The 15,816-nt window shown below is 36.7% G+C and overlaps 1 protein-coding gene across 1 annotated transcript in view; it reads left to right on the top strand.

Moving 5' to 3' along the window:
• Window positions 1–15,816, top strand: part of btsz (bitesize) — a 414,949-nt gene that overhangs the window by 275,051 nt on the left and 124,082 nt on the right. Inside the window, 1 exon segment of the mRNA XM_074172806.1 lies at window positions 3,990–5,653. Coding sequence (XP_074028907.1) covers window positions 3,990–5,653 — 1,664 coding nt within the window.

Here is a 15,816-nt window from a genome sequence, read left to right as displayed (position 1 = left end):
AGACTTGACGTGGCAAATAAGAAGTCTGCCCTCCCTACTCCTGTATAAAATTCTCAATTGAAATTTGTATTTTGTAAGATTATGAAAGGTGAGAATTCCCAGACAGATTCATTAAAAATTTAATTCGGTAATATTAGTCTCTATACTATGTAGATATCACAAGTAAACTGAATATTGTAAACAACATGAAATGACAGTAAATATTGAATAATTACATTTATTAGATCATATCTTGTCGCTATTGATTCACATTTGCCAGCAAAAATATTTCTCTTGAATCAGTGAATGATTCTATTTTGTTGACATTTCAATTGAATGAAATAATGATATTATAGGGAATACACTAGCAAAACAAGTGTAACTGGAACAAAGACCTGATGTAAATAAAAATTTATTGTTTATCTGGTCAGAATACTAATTTTCTTAACATTTGTTGTCTATAACTAACTGAGATAGTAAGCCTCGCTACTGTGATGACCTTTTGGTATCCTTCGTTTCTGAATAATATTTCCAGAACTACAAAGGCAGGTAACTATTATTTACAGGTGAATTCAAGAGAGATAAGGTAATCTAACGACCTGAATAAACATAGACTATCAAAAATAGTATACACAACACTAATTGTAGGTATCTCAGTCATTTTTTATTTTTGTTTATGGTACCTGAATTGTTTTTGTTTCTGGTACCTGAATTTTGAATCAACTAGAAAGTATACGGGGTCTATTCATAAAATAAGGTTAATCTTCAAAGTTCGCCGGCTACGTACATTCGATTATCGATTTTATTGTATGTTGGCACACTCGTTTCGAACATATGTTCACAGTTTCAGCTGTTCAACATGTTTAGTTTGTTGGTGACAGGCATAAAAGTTAGAAGTACTTGGTGTTCGTCGATTTTCATCTATCGAAAAAAAATGTATCAAAGAATTTGCATCAAATTTTGTGTAAAATATGGAATTGGGTGCTCAAAAACACTTGAAATGTTGACAGTGGCATACGGTGATTGTACTCCGAGTCAGAAAAATGTTTACAAGTGGTACACGCTTTTCAGGTTTAGAAGGTTTAGAAGACGTGAGTGACGACGCTCGTCCTGGACGCCCCAGCACATCAACAACCAATGAAAATTTTGAGAAAGTGAAGAAAAGTGTTAAATAGAATCGTTGAATCACTATCAGAGAAGTTGCTGTGGATGTCAGCATATCGGTTGACTCATGCCATTCAATTTTTTTCGGAAATTTTGGGCATGCGAAGATCTTTCTAAAATTGCAACGGTGATCCAAATTTGTTTGAAAGGATCATAATTGGTGACGAATCATGGGTATATGGTTAAGACATCGAAACCAAAGTCCAATCGTTCCAATGGAAGAGTCCAGTATGCCAACTTCGATCAAATATCAAGGTTTTGCTCAATGTTTTCTTCGATTACCGTGACGTAGTGCGTCATGAATTCTTGCCACATGGTCGTATGGTCAATAAGAAGTAGTATCTTGAAGTTATGCGCTGCTTGCGATAAGAAATACGAAGAAAAGGTATTGTGATATTGTGGAAAAACGATTCATTAAGTTTGTATCACGATAAAGCACCTACTTAGTCATCATTTGTTATAGAATAAATAAAATACTTTTGTCTAGTTTCCACTGTGTTTATTTATTCGTTACGACCGGTTTCGGCTCATAAGGCCATTTTCAAGTAACATTTTGAGTTACTTGAAAATGGCCTTATAACCCGAAACCTGTCGTAACGAATAAATGAACACATTAGAAACTAGACAAAAGTATTTTCTTTATTCTATATTCAACATGAATTTCTACGAAATGAAAAAGTCATCAATCGAACGAGTCATCATTGGTTATTGGTAATTTTTTGGCCAAAAACAACACCGTAATCATGCCTCAGCCACCGTATTCACCAGATTTGGTACTCTGCGACTTTTTTTACTGTTGTCAAGATTGAGGAAACTCATGAAAGAAAGGGATTTTGCGACGATTGAGAAGATAAAAATCGAATCGCTTAGAGAGCTCAAGGACATATCAAAAAGTGCATATCAGAAGTGCTTCGAGGATTGGCAACTGTATTATATCTGAGGGACTACTTTGAATGGGGCAAAATATAAATTGATGAATGAATAAATATTTATGGGAAAAATGAAAATTCATCTTATTATTTGAACAGACCTCGTAGGTGTTATTATGACTTTTCATGGATATTTACATCTTCTGCAGTCTAAAATAATAATAAATAATAATGCGAAAACTCCGTTGAGGCTTAGGAAGGTAACTTTTTGTTCATTCCGAAAATTTACTGTGGAAACACAAGAATGATTTTTCAAGAAGAAGGGTTTGATGTACTCATTCTAATTTTTGCTGAAAAGACATCTCGCAATCCTAAGAATTTGTAAATAGATTATTGACAAAAAATATCAGCAGTTCCTTCAATCTCTTTGAAGTATTGGCAATTTTATTTAACTGATGATGAAAATATTTTTCAAAGTTGTTATTTTGTACGGTGTGTATCAATCAACATAGAATATAGGTGATATTTTTTGTATTCGTTTGAAAATGCCTTCATAAGACGAAAATACTGCAGTAACGTTAGTTACAAATACAAGTGGTGAAAAAAGATAAAAAGTATTATTTCTCATTTTTCAAAATTAAGTGTAGAGAACACGAATAAGGCACTATCAGTGAAGTTTCATCTACTGTTAATTATCCATGGATCTATGGAAATTTGAGGTCATATAGGCCAAAGTATACCTAATACATTAAAAAAAATGTTTCTGAAAATCATAAAAAACCAAATCTTCTAGTTCCCAAAACTAGTTCTAGTTTCCAAAAATATACACATTTTTCTAGAAAAATTTCGCACATTCTTTTCTGAATTCTCGCATTTGAAAATAGAGCTTGAAATATGTATTGTTTTGCTACTAAGAAGCAACTCAAACGCTGCTGATGAGAATTATTTTTATCAAAATGGATTTTTCAATATTTCATAGTTTTTATCTGAAATTAATTTTATATCAAATTATAGATGTAAATAAAAAATCTTCACAGATTATGTTCAAAGCACCATTAGTTTAGGAAATATTAACTATTTTCTCATTAAGAGGTACCTTTCGTAGCTAACATTAGTATTAACATAAAATAATTATGTTTCTGGTGGATGAAACGTAAAAAATAGATCTACAAGTTGCCCTCCAAACCGTTAGGTATCTGTGGAAATACCTTATATGCATAGGTAAATATTTCAAAACGAAAAATCTCACGAGAGCGTTGCAATATTTTGCAGAAGTGAAATATTAAATTTTCTTAATTGTGAAACATATTTCTATATAAATTGATGGATGAAGCCGTTACTACGTGCTAGGAAATCATAATGAAAAGAGAAATGAAAAAACATAGAGATGTTCATTTCTCTTTTCATATTTTCATATCATAATCAAAATTTATTGCAAGCATGTTGCTGAAATATAAAAAATCGCAAGCTGAATAAAGAAATCATAATTTGCATTTGTTAAACCCGTTCAAAATTTTCACTCTTCTGATTGAAACAAATACTCAAGTGCTGAAACATCTCTTTTCTTTTAAGATATGTCTGAATGATTTTTAAATAATAACTCAATATTTCACCAATATTGTTCTTGAATAATATAATGTTCTTGGATAATATAAATAATCTATTTGGAAAATTTCAGTAACCATTTTATTAACTGAAGATTTATCAAAATTTCATAATGAGTGTACTGTAATGAGTTTTCTTCATTTAAGTTTTGACAATGGGGTAATTTACTGAACGAATACAACTCCAAAGAGTTTCAGTTTGACGTAAACATTATCTGAATATGCATTTCCATCAGAAATCGTATGAAAATATTTCATATGAGAAACCGTAAGAATATGAATCATTTTAAAACAATATTATCGACCCGAGTTTCCAACTTTGCTTCGAATACCAACTGTTGCACCGCTCCTAACTTTCCGAACTATTTTGCAGACGAATTCGCGAATCCGATACCGGCACCGACGAGGACAACACCCGATTGGACAGTGGCTCACCAGCATCCTCCGACAGTCTATTTCCGACGCGAATCGCCTCCGAAGAAGCTTTCGAGCACCGCATCGAAAGGCCAACGGAGGAGTCAGCCGCGTTGCAATGCTTGCACGCCGACGACGCTCCTCAGCGGGCGCCTTGTCACAATTGCGGAGCGTCCACCCAGTACATCCCCATACCCGTACCGGTGCCCATTCCCTTCCCCGTACCCGCCTCGTGGACCCCCCAGGACACGGTGCTTTTGTACGGAGGAGAACAGAGCACAGGCTCGCGTTTGCGAGTGCTGCCGCGAAACTTGTGGCCGTATCTAGCACAGGCGGCCCTTATCTGGCCGAAGATAACCGCAGGTGAGCTCGGTCCGCAGTCGGTTCTTCACAACGATATCAGTAGTTGCGAAGCGAGCACCGGTGCGACGATGCCCATCGCCACGGACCGTGACTCCCCGTCGGCCAGCAAAAGCGGGGCCGAACCCGGCGAAGAAAAGGAGAGCGACGCTCCGGACGAAACCGATAAACCAGTAGTTATCGATGAAGAAGAACTCACGGGGTACCTGGAATGCGAGAACCGATACCTCTCTTCGAGCGACGCTTCGAAGGATTCCAGTGACTCGAGTGACACCAGTGAGAACTCCAAACCGCGAGTGCGAAGAGTGTACAATGTGAACGGCGGCGAGGGTAGGCAGAGCGACGACGCCTTGCCCAGCAGCAACGTCACCAGCGAGGAAGAGGACAGCTCTGTCAGGGAGGACGACATGTCATCCTCGGGTTCCGCGGACACTGATAGTGATGACACGGGAACCGTGGCCGACCAGAAGCCCAAGAGGTTCTCACGTGTTTTTGTCGTCAATAAGAACCTGTCATCATCCTCCAACGAGTCCAGCTGCAGCAGCCACTCGGAATCCTCGGACGATGATACCGATACGGAGATGGACTGCACCGTCATCCTAACAAACATCAAGCAACTAGACGAAAACGACCTGGAAAACGATGCAAATGTAAATAACGCAGGTGAAAATTCACCTGTTGATAACGCCGATAAGGATATGAACCAAGTCAGAGTCTGTGATAACGAAACAAGTGATAAAAATAGTGAGAATGAACCTGACGGCATAGAATCCGTAAACAAGGAACCTCCGATGGCTCTCAAGGAATCCGAGTACATATCGTCCAGTCCGGGGTTGTCGGACGTCAGCGCGGAGTCCCTGAACTCCAGCGACGTGGACCAAATCAGATTGTTTACGAGCGACACCATCGCCGAAGAGGAAACTCCTCTATCGGAAGCAGCAGAGCAGGATGGCCACTGTGTCGCGATCGCTGAACGGAACGAGATCCGGTCTAGCGGACCCGTTAGCGTAGGGGGGGAGTCGCAAAATACGCGCGACCACGGAGGTGTACCAGCAGGTGCGATAGTTTCTGGCGAGTCTTTGGCACGTCATGCAGCGCGTTATACGAGCCTTGTGATGATAACGCAGGAGCCCGCCCCCAATTATCAACAAGTGAGTGTCGTGACGTCGGATACTACCACTCTAGTGCAGGATAATGACGTCATCGTTAGGCACACCAACTGGCAGACTGAGGCGAAGAGAAATAGCCAGGGAAAGTCGAACGGTGAGTATAGTTTTGTCAATTTCGTTTCACCTTGGGATTTATTGCTGCGAGATTATTTTCGAACGCTAGTAAAACAAACAATATGGATTTTGCTTAATTGGTTCGATAAGTGCATGATAACAGGTTTAAATTTTGAAGCGAAAGATTAGATTTATCAGTAACAACACATGTGAGGTATTTACACACAGAAAAACGAGTACTTTTTATGCCTTTATATTTTTCACAAAAAATCCTAAAACTTACTACTACATATTCAATAGTGACTTATTCATCTGTTTTAATGAAAGATACTCGGAAACATATTTCATAGGATTACAAAATTAACAAGGTAAAAGTGGAGGCCTTGAATTTATGCATGAACCTTATCGAATTGCTAAGGCAAGCAAAGTGAAACAATATATCACTTATCAATGTAAAATGAAAAATTCTTTTGTTGTACATTTGTTGGGTAGAACGAACAAGGATATGGAAACTTTTTAAACTCCATAAATCAAACATGTCCTGGTTAGAGGAGCCAACGGTTAAAAAGTCATAGATTCTGGTATTTTTTCGCGTTTTTTTTACTGTTTTCTAGGGATTTTTGGATTCTTCTGAGAAACGATGCTGAACTGAGAAACACTAATACCAAGTAAAATTATCAATATTTAATGTGCTATGTATACGAAAAAGTACCATTCAATTTATAAAAATCTTGAATTCGATATTCATACAATTGTTTTCAATTTTTGAGTTGATTCCCAAAGTGTATTAATGAAAAGGGTTACTGACCGGTTGGATAAATCCATTTTGAATTTGTATTCAAACGCACAAACGTAATAATTTGCCCTCCTCATTTGATTAATTTCATTTTTTTAGTTCCTAGGGAACTAAAAAATAATGCAAAAATAAATTATATACTTCCCCAAATAATATTAAGGTAACACTCACACAAGTTACAACATAATTTACTATGTTGAAAATAGATATGTCAAGTCACAGTAAAAATTAAAAAATATGACAAACCATTTCTACTACTTCATCAGCAATATGTTAGGTCAGGTTAGGTTTGATCCAAAGTGAGTGGGTCTATTCGACATTCGACCCTATACCGCACCATCTAGCAATATGTATTGGACTAAATATTTTTCTTTATCATGCATAGGTACTAATGGGCTGGGTACTAGAAAAAATATTTTAAAGATATTTTGTATTAAAGAAGGAAATATTAAATTTTTTGTTTTTTTTTTATTCTATTCGGTATGAGTTCTGGAAAAATCCTACACGGCAATTTTATTTTTGAAAACGCCGTTCACCAAATGTAAGTGTATGTTCGAAGTATGTAAAGTTGACCGTTGAAGGCTAGGTAGCATAGGTAGTTTGCCCCGTACTTCTGACATACATTCCTAAAAGAAATCTTTTTCAATTAAAAGTTCCTTAGAGAAGCAAATGCTCAATATTCTTTTAGTGTTTCAGGCAGTCAAAGTTGCTTGTGACAAATAGAACTCTTCCTAACCTCATAAGATTCACCTCCTTAACTTCATGTTAACTTACATACATGATTTCATAGTTAAGTAATTCTTATCACACTAGACAGTCGATATTTATCTCAATTCAAATTCGAACCCATGCATAGGGGTCTCGTAAATTTTTTTTGCTGTATCTTGTTTGTTTTCAGATATATCGAAAATCTATTTTCACTTTGTCACGTGAACTTACATTCAGCTATCAGAATATATTCATGGAATTTTTATACAGAGTGTCATTTAACTTGGGTCACCCTCACTTTTCAAATATGGACCTGTCTTTTCATGTTAATTTTTAATAAAGTTCATATATTATGGATAAATCAGAATGGCTTCAATATTCCTAGTAGATTAAGTAATTTAATATCAGTGAATTGTATTTTTCATTATCACCCTGCTTACTCACTCGAATGGAAGGAATTCTTACTCTGTTCAAATACCGAAAATTACTGTGACATAACATTAATGTTTAAATAAATGAAGCAACAACAAAAATACCTCAATATTTCCAGTGATATTTTCCCATGTTCTTTCAGAATTTCAAAAACACCTAAACTGTCATGTCCTCATTTCAGCTCTCATGATTCAATTCTAGGTTAAACCGTCTTGCAGAAGTCAATCAGTAATGGAAATACAAAAAATGAGCTGGTATTGACTTCAACATGTAGGTACATGTACGATATTTGAAGATAATGCAGTATAATGTATTTGACAGATTTGCACCGTTTGAAAAACCGCAACACATGTTTCACTATATAAATGATCATTGTAGAATATACTACCTGGGCTGGAAAGTCTCGGACCTAACACATAGATGGTGCTAGTCTTATTGCATTCATTATTGCTGTTGAAATTTCATAATATTGTACTTATAAGTTTGTGAGTTATTGTGTTAAGAGTGACACTACTTTTGTTATTTTCAAAACTTTGTGTTGTAATTTAATATTGCTTCTTGATGGGAAAAAATACCGTTCAAGCGAAGCTATGGCATGAAAGGTGTTATAATGACTCCTCTTCATCAAAAACAACAATTAAACGTTGGTTTGCTGACTCCAAACGTGGTCGTAGCGACAAGATGCAGAACGCAGTGGACATCCAAATGAGGCAGTATCACTAGAGAATATAAAAAAATCCACAAAATCGTTTTAAATGATCGAAAAGGGAAGTGAGATCGAGCTCACTGTTGACCAAAGAACAAGAACGTTTTAATGATTCTGCCAGTATTTGGCCATCCTCTGGTATCTGTAGAGTAGGGAGGGTGAGTGTAGACTCACAACACATATGCCACATGTGACCCATTGTACATCCTCTCGAGGAGTTGTCCTCCTAGGTCATCGTTCATCCTGCCCTTTCCAGGAAGGTGAACAGGTCACTAGAAGACATCTCCTTTATATTGGCAGGTGTAGGCCAAGACTCGCCGAACACACACTCTCTTTGGCAACTTTGAGGTGTCTCACGGTGGCCTCCGCGAAAGTTTTGGAAGGTGCAGCGATATTACTGTCGTTGCGCGGCTTCTTCCGTAGAGGTGCACAAGTGAGGGAGATTTTCTGCAGGGGCAGCCGGTTCCTTGCCTTTATTCAAGGCGGAGGTCTTGGCGCCCGCTGCAGGAAGTGCCCTTGCTGTTGGAGGTGAGTGCTATGGCCAGCCTCATTACAAGCGGTAGATTGGGGTGGACATTTCTATTCATCCCCAGACACCGCTTCAGATTGAGGTGAGCACTTCTGTCCAGCTTCGGGATTGGTTTTTGTTTTTGTTGTTTATGTTGTTTCATTCATGTGTGTTCCCTGCATTACCAGAGGTAGGCTGATCACAATGAGGTTTCGCCCAGTTTCCCAAAGGGATCGTTCGTGACCGCATATCACCCTGCAGCCATTCAGTTGTCGGCACGATTCCTTACACCTTAGCTTGGGTAGGCTGGTCCACGTTGGCATGTTTTGCAAAGGCTTTTGGGGGGTTTTAGTTCCCCTCACCCTACTCATTTCTGCCACTGAACAGGAGTCCAGCGACCCAGTCCGTAAGGCCACATTGGCTTCCCGGACAGGGCCTTCAGTCCCCTGGCCGTTCCCCTATCCGCCACCTTGGGACGCGACTGATAGGTAGCCCAACCTATGGAAGTATTTGGCCATGTTTGAATATAAGAAATCGGAATTTTCGCATTGATATGTGACAATGGATGAAACATGGATTCATCACGCCACTCCCGAATCAAAACGATCGTCATCTGATCGGAGAGCAACTGGTAAACCTCGTCAAAAGAGCCAAAAGTACAACAATGGGCTGGAAAGATTATGGCCTCAGTATTTTGGGATGTGCATGGTGTAATATTCATCGACTATCTTGAGAAGGGGGAAAATTGCAAATAAACGACCGTATATGGCAAAGAAACAAATTTTGTTTCATCAAGACAACGCACCGTGTCACAAGTCAATCAAAACAATGGCAAAATTGCGTGAATTGGACTTCGAATTGCTTCCGCAACCACTGTATTCCTAGAAGACCTCAAAAAATGCTCACCTGCAATGAATTTCGCATGAATGAAGGAGTTATTACTGAAACTGAGGCCTATTTTTAGGCAAAATATAAATCGTTCTACAAAAGTAGTACTGAAATATTAGAGCGGCGCTTGAATTATTGGTGGATCTTGATGGAGATAATGTTGATGAATAAAGCCAATTTTGAACGAAAATAGAATGCGTTTTCTTTCTTAGGCCCGGGACTTTTCAGCCCATGTGTAATTTCATCGTAAAACACGTATTGGAGTATTTTTAACTGGTCAGTGAACATATGACAATGAATGTTGTTTGATAGGCAGATTCGAAACTTCTGGAATATGGAATCAAGAATCACTCAATTATCTGAATTAGGTCCTCTCCCAGTTCAAAGCACCAGAACAAAAATATTTTCTTTCGTCGCTTCGGTTATCATCTTCAGGAGATGATACTAACTGATTTGGCTTTGATTTTAGGCCTATTTATACAACATTACCTTAGGCTCATCAAATTAATTCCTAGTATTGTGTTGAGATCTAAATTCCTAATTATCAAGAGTGAACAGCAAGCTGATTGGTATGGAAACTATATCGCTGTTCATAGATCTCATTTCACATATCTCGATTCCTGAACTTTCAAAAGAGTCTAAAAGGATGTTGTCAGCTACACTATACTTATTTGGTTGTCTCATCACGTGAAATAATATGTTATTCAAGTAACACTTTATTGTGAGATTTCCGCAGAACAGCTCACAAAACCGCAAGATGTGTTTCGCTATACAATAGCTTCCTCAGGCGTTCTCATACATTCATGTATGTATGACAGTTAACAAAACAGAAACATGTGTTACGTTATATAATAGAATGCAATACATGAAAACGCTTGAGGAAGCAAAATTCGTGTTGTAAACTGTTCAGTGGAAAGTTCGCAATAAAGTGATTCTTGAATAGGTTATGGATTTCCGTCAAGTATCGGCCAATTCCATCACATATGTAATGATATGTGAATATATCTAACTTGGATCGAAGACTAAACGTGGAACGAGTGCTGGAATATACCAAGCGGATAGAAATTTAAACTACAGCAATCCGCTAGGACTATGCACATCCGTCTTTCAGGCGGAAGTGTATGCTATCTTGCAGTGTGCAAGGCGTATTAAATTGAGACCTCAAAGAAATGAGCGGATCAATATTTCAACAGACAGCTAGAACGCACTAGGGGCTCTGACAAACCCGAAGGTGACATCAAAACAGGTCTGGGAATGCCATGAAGAACTGAATGAACTTGCAAACAGGAACAAATTAACTTAGTACTGGGTGCCAGGGCATTCAAGAATTACAAGTAATGATAAAGCTGATGAATGCGCTAGACGCGGATCATCAATTTCATATATAGGTTTCGAAACAGCTCTGGGGGCATCAAAATCATTGGTACGAAACCAGATTAGGACATGGACAAAAGTACAAGGCAACAAACACAGTAGAACCTTCAGTAGGGAACCATCCGAGAAAAGAACCGAAGAACTACTTCAATATAGTAGGGATCGGCTCAGAATAATTACAGGGTTACTAACCGGTCATTGTCCGCTTAAAGGACACCTGTATAAAATGGGGCTGTACAACGGAGACCTTAGCAGTAGATTATGCAACGAAGGGATATAAACAGCTCTACACATCTTATGCGAATGTGAGGCACTGAATCACAGGAGACAGGCAATATATGGACGTATGAAATTACGTCCAGAAAAATATGACGAACATCCAACACGGAACCATGAAAAGATGGGAGAATAAACGCAATAAGCCCAAGAGGCTGCAGTGTTTTCTGGAGACTTGGACTAAATGGACAAGTCAGACAGCTCCCAAGGTACTAAAAAAACGCTTGGATGTAAAATTCAGTTTCTATCATTTCCTGATTATGCTAACTTGACAAAATGGTTAAGGCTTTCGCGGCCGAGGTTTTCAGTATTACTATTTTTCTGGTTCGAATACCGTGTATTTTTGGAATTTCTTCCTGATGTTTTGCTGGCGAGAGTGGCTAGCTTCTTCAGAGATACAGGAAAAGTTTTTTTCTAGGCTCATATAGAGTGCCTGAGAGAAGTTGCATATTGCATATTCTGGTTAATTTTTCGAATAACTTTCAAACTATTTTAGGAACTTTAAAAAAAAATTTGGAATTAACTTCAAATTAGTTTCGATAAATCAATTTACACAATAAAGTCAACACAAATCTATTCATATTTTTCAATAGTTTCAAGAATTTTTTTACCAATAACTCTTGCGACCAGAAATCAATTTAAAACTCCTGTAGAGTCATTCTGTTGATTTTATATTTCCTCTAGAAGCTGTTTGGATTGGTAGCTGTATAAATATATGGAGAAAAAATTTGTATATGTTATTCATACTGATGTAACCGACCATAGCTATAACCACATAATATGTAGTTCAAATTAAAATTTTTTAGGAGACATTACTTTTCTCAATTTTTATGTTACTGCTATATTTAGTTGAAAAACAGCACAAGCTGAACTTTGCCTTTCATCGAATGTTACATTTTGTTCAATTTCTAATTATTCGATGAATAAAGCCCATTATTATTATTATTATTTTGGCCTGGTCAGGCCTTATTCTCCGAAGCCCCGATACATTCGGGAGGACGCGCCAGCATTATCAACCAACGACCACTCCCCACACCGTCGGGTAAGTGATCATTGGGTCCGAGAATCATGTGTCCTGAGCAAGCGTAGTGAGCCAAGAATGGCAGCCTTCTGCATCTGTCCGGCTAAGATTTCTGCCTTAGTGCGGCAAGCCGGTATGATTTTAAGATTCGAGAGTAGCGGAGACATCATTCCACCAAGGACTCCAATAATTAGAACAACCATCTTGACAGAGTGATCTGGATAGAGTCTCCGGAGTTCGAAAAGAAAATCTCGATATTTTATCCATTCTTCCTCCTCTTTTCGGACGATATTCGTCTCAGCAGGAGCTGAAAACTCCACGACAAATATCGTCTTGCTCTGGTGGTCGAGAAGGACTACATCAGGCTTATTAGCTTGTATGAGCTTGAGTGTGGGGAACGAATAGTTCCAATAAATTCGGCACTTCTCGTTCCCCAAAACGGATTCAATATCCCCGGAGCGTAGGGCAACACCGGTATTTCGTCATTATTATTATTATTATTATACGTTTCTTGGCTTTCTACTCCCCCATTTTCATACGAAAATGTGAGAATCAAGTTCAAAATAAACTCTTTACGAAGATGTGTGAATCTTACGTAGAAGTTACTTTCAGGAAAAAGCTGGAACAATAACAAAATCACTTTTCCTATTTTGTTCGTACTCCAAGCATTCGTTAGGAATAGAAACAAATATTATTCATGAATGGCATGAAGTATTATGTAATATTTATTTAACGCATCTCAAAAAAAAGGAAAGATGGTATATCGGTAGGTATATCTAAAAATAAAATAATGTGACATAACACATCTTTTTTGTTGCAGCTAGACTCCATGATTCTCAATAATAAATACTTACATATTCAGCAATGTTTAATTATTCAACATTCGTGTGTTATACCGGTTCTTCAAGTTATAAATGCAATAACATTATTGCATAAAGGAATTGAACTGTACATTGATATTTTTTTCTTATCGTATTACTCTTTCATAATAATACTTCATGATATTTATCGACTATATTTAATTTTGAGATTTTCTTACAGTTCCATATATTATGGTGTCAGAGATATTAATCAATTGTGATGATTTGAAACCCATGTTTCTTGTTGTACTTCATTCCAAAACATTTTAGAGAAAATGTCAAATTCTTTCAGTCATAAACTACAGACAAATATTTGAACTAAAACAAGGTGAGAAATTGTTTCGCTTGGTTTCCGGGTTTTGCCGTGTTCTTCTTTGGTTACAATCTCCAAACGTTTCGACTACAACTGTGGCAGTCATCTTCAGTGGCATGGTCGAAGTACTCTTCTCGACGTGTTATTTATGATGAATAATTTCAAGAACGAGGTTTTAACGATGAAAGAGAATAAGAATGTTTTCTACTTAATCACCAAAATCAAACAATTGTTCATACTGAAGAAAAGAGAATTGAAACTTTCTATGTCTTTTTCCACTTTTATTTGTAACTAATGTTACTGTAGTATCGTCCTATAAGGAATATTTCAAACTTATACTTTAAATAGTTCAATGTACGTATAAGTTTGAAAAAGTCCTTATAGGACGATACTGCAGTAATCTTAGTTACAAATAAAAATGGTAAAAAACATAAAAAGTTTCAATTCTCTTTCCTTCATTATGATTTCCTACCACGTAGTAACGGCTACATCCATCAATTAATTGTTCATGCAGTTGCAGTTTCGTAAGAATATATCATATATCCCATCAACCGATTTTCTGGAGTCTTTGAAGTCCACTAGATACTCGTTAGGGCAACAAGAGGATTGTTTCGAATTCTTGGGTTCTTGGTAAATATTCTTCTTGAGCAGAAAAATAGCAGACCGTTCTGAATTGAATGATTCCCTACAGTGTTTCTCGTCTTTTGTTTGTAGATCTTTTGTTGGTAAAATCATCACTTATTTACTTTGTAGTAAATATTCAAGAGTTATCAAAACCTATTGGACTGGAACTTCAACTGGCGTTTCCTAATATGACTGATAACCAGTCCGTTATCAAATCACTTGATAAAGCTACTGTGCTAGCGAAATATGTTGTATAAGTATAGCTGAGGCACCAGTCAATCTAATAATAACGAAAATTTGAACAAGAAAGCAAATGATAAACAAACTAACAGTAGAAGGCCAATGACCTCGTAGTCGATGCCTTTCAACAAAAAAAAATAACACTGATGATCTTCAAACATTACTCAACCTCTTACGAAGGTTCGAAATAGATGGACACTAGATCAATCTAGCAGACCACTATTATAATCTTCATGCAGTCATTGTTCCCTGTGGTTCTGGCGTTGAATCTGGTCATTATCACGCCTTGGTCAAAGACAAAACGGACTAGTTTAAGTTTGACGATAGTCGTGTCACTAAGTGTTCTGGCGATGTATTGAATTTATTGGAGCCTCTGGAGACACCATACATTTTATTCTATGGCAGATAAAGGTCTTGAGATGTTGTGGTGCTGCAGGTTTTTCCGGGTTTTCCTGTAGCTGAAAAAGCAAATGCGCCACAATTTTTGTTGTTGTTGTTTCATAATTTTATGATTTGTATTACTTTCTTCTTTACTACTTCCAATTAAGTGTTAATTTCAATATTTCATATTTGAAAATATCACGTTCTGAATGTTGCAAAACTTACCAGATGTACTATTGGGTAATTATCACCCAAATGAATAATCCTGATGTTATTTTCATGACATGAAAAATCGTTATAAGACCTAAAAGTTGAACAATAAAAAACTGAAGATTATGGGTTGAAATACATATACCTATAGGTAATATCACTGACAACTTTATTTTTTGATTTATTATTAAAAGTAACTTTTCATGTAAGAACAATTTCCAATTTTTGACAATATCATATAAATGTTTCCTAATAGATTGTTAACAAGGATTAATGACCCTTAGAGTCATTCACTCGTTTGCGAAACATTTTATGGTCGCTAAGAGTTTACAATTACTGTTAATCCAGATAATATTTAATCTTTGGAAAGTTATTGTAGATGACAATATATTTTTATTGTGTGTTTCCAACCCGGTTTTCCAGAGAGTTCTTCAATTCAGCAAGTTACTGAAGATAAATGCATACTTGTTATTTTCCAGCTATTCAATTTTTAATTTACAGATGTGTTCTAATTGAAGTTATGAAGTTCAATGAGTACGTAGTGAAAAATATGAAAATTATTTATAGTCTCTTTTATATTGATTGAAATCGTTTTTGAATCTTTCTAACCTGACCTAACCTCAACAATATTGTACCTACCTTTCTCATTTACCAGAGAATATTTCGAACAGATTTTTTCAACATTGAGACCCGTCTAATTTTAGCAAATTTTTCCCAAATAATTAGGTCAAATATAGAATCAGTCAAAGTGACAATTTTTTTTTTCAATTCCTATTTTACAACCAGAAGAAACAAAAGGGTTTTTTAAATTTCAAAAATATCCTCAAGTCAATCGCAGAAATTGATTAGATTATTTTTATATATAT

The sequence above is a fragment of the Leptinotarsa decemlineata genome, unplaced genomic scaffold (genome assembly GCF_025532065.1).
Source record: "Leptinotarsa decemlineata unplaced genomic scaffold, Ldec_3_MD MMD2_tig00000199_RagTag_RagTag, whole genome shotgun sequence".
NCBI lineage: Eukaryota > Metazoa > Arthropoda > Insecta > Coleoptera > Chrysomelidae > Leptinotarsa > Leptinotarsa decemlineata.
Note: the sequence above shows the minus strand (reverse complement) of the source record. Positions and strands in the feature narration are given on the sequence as shown.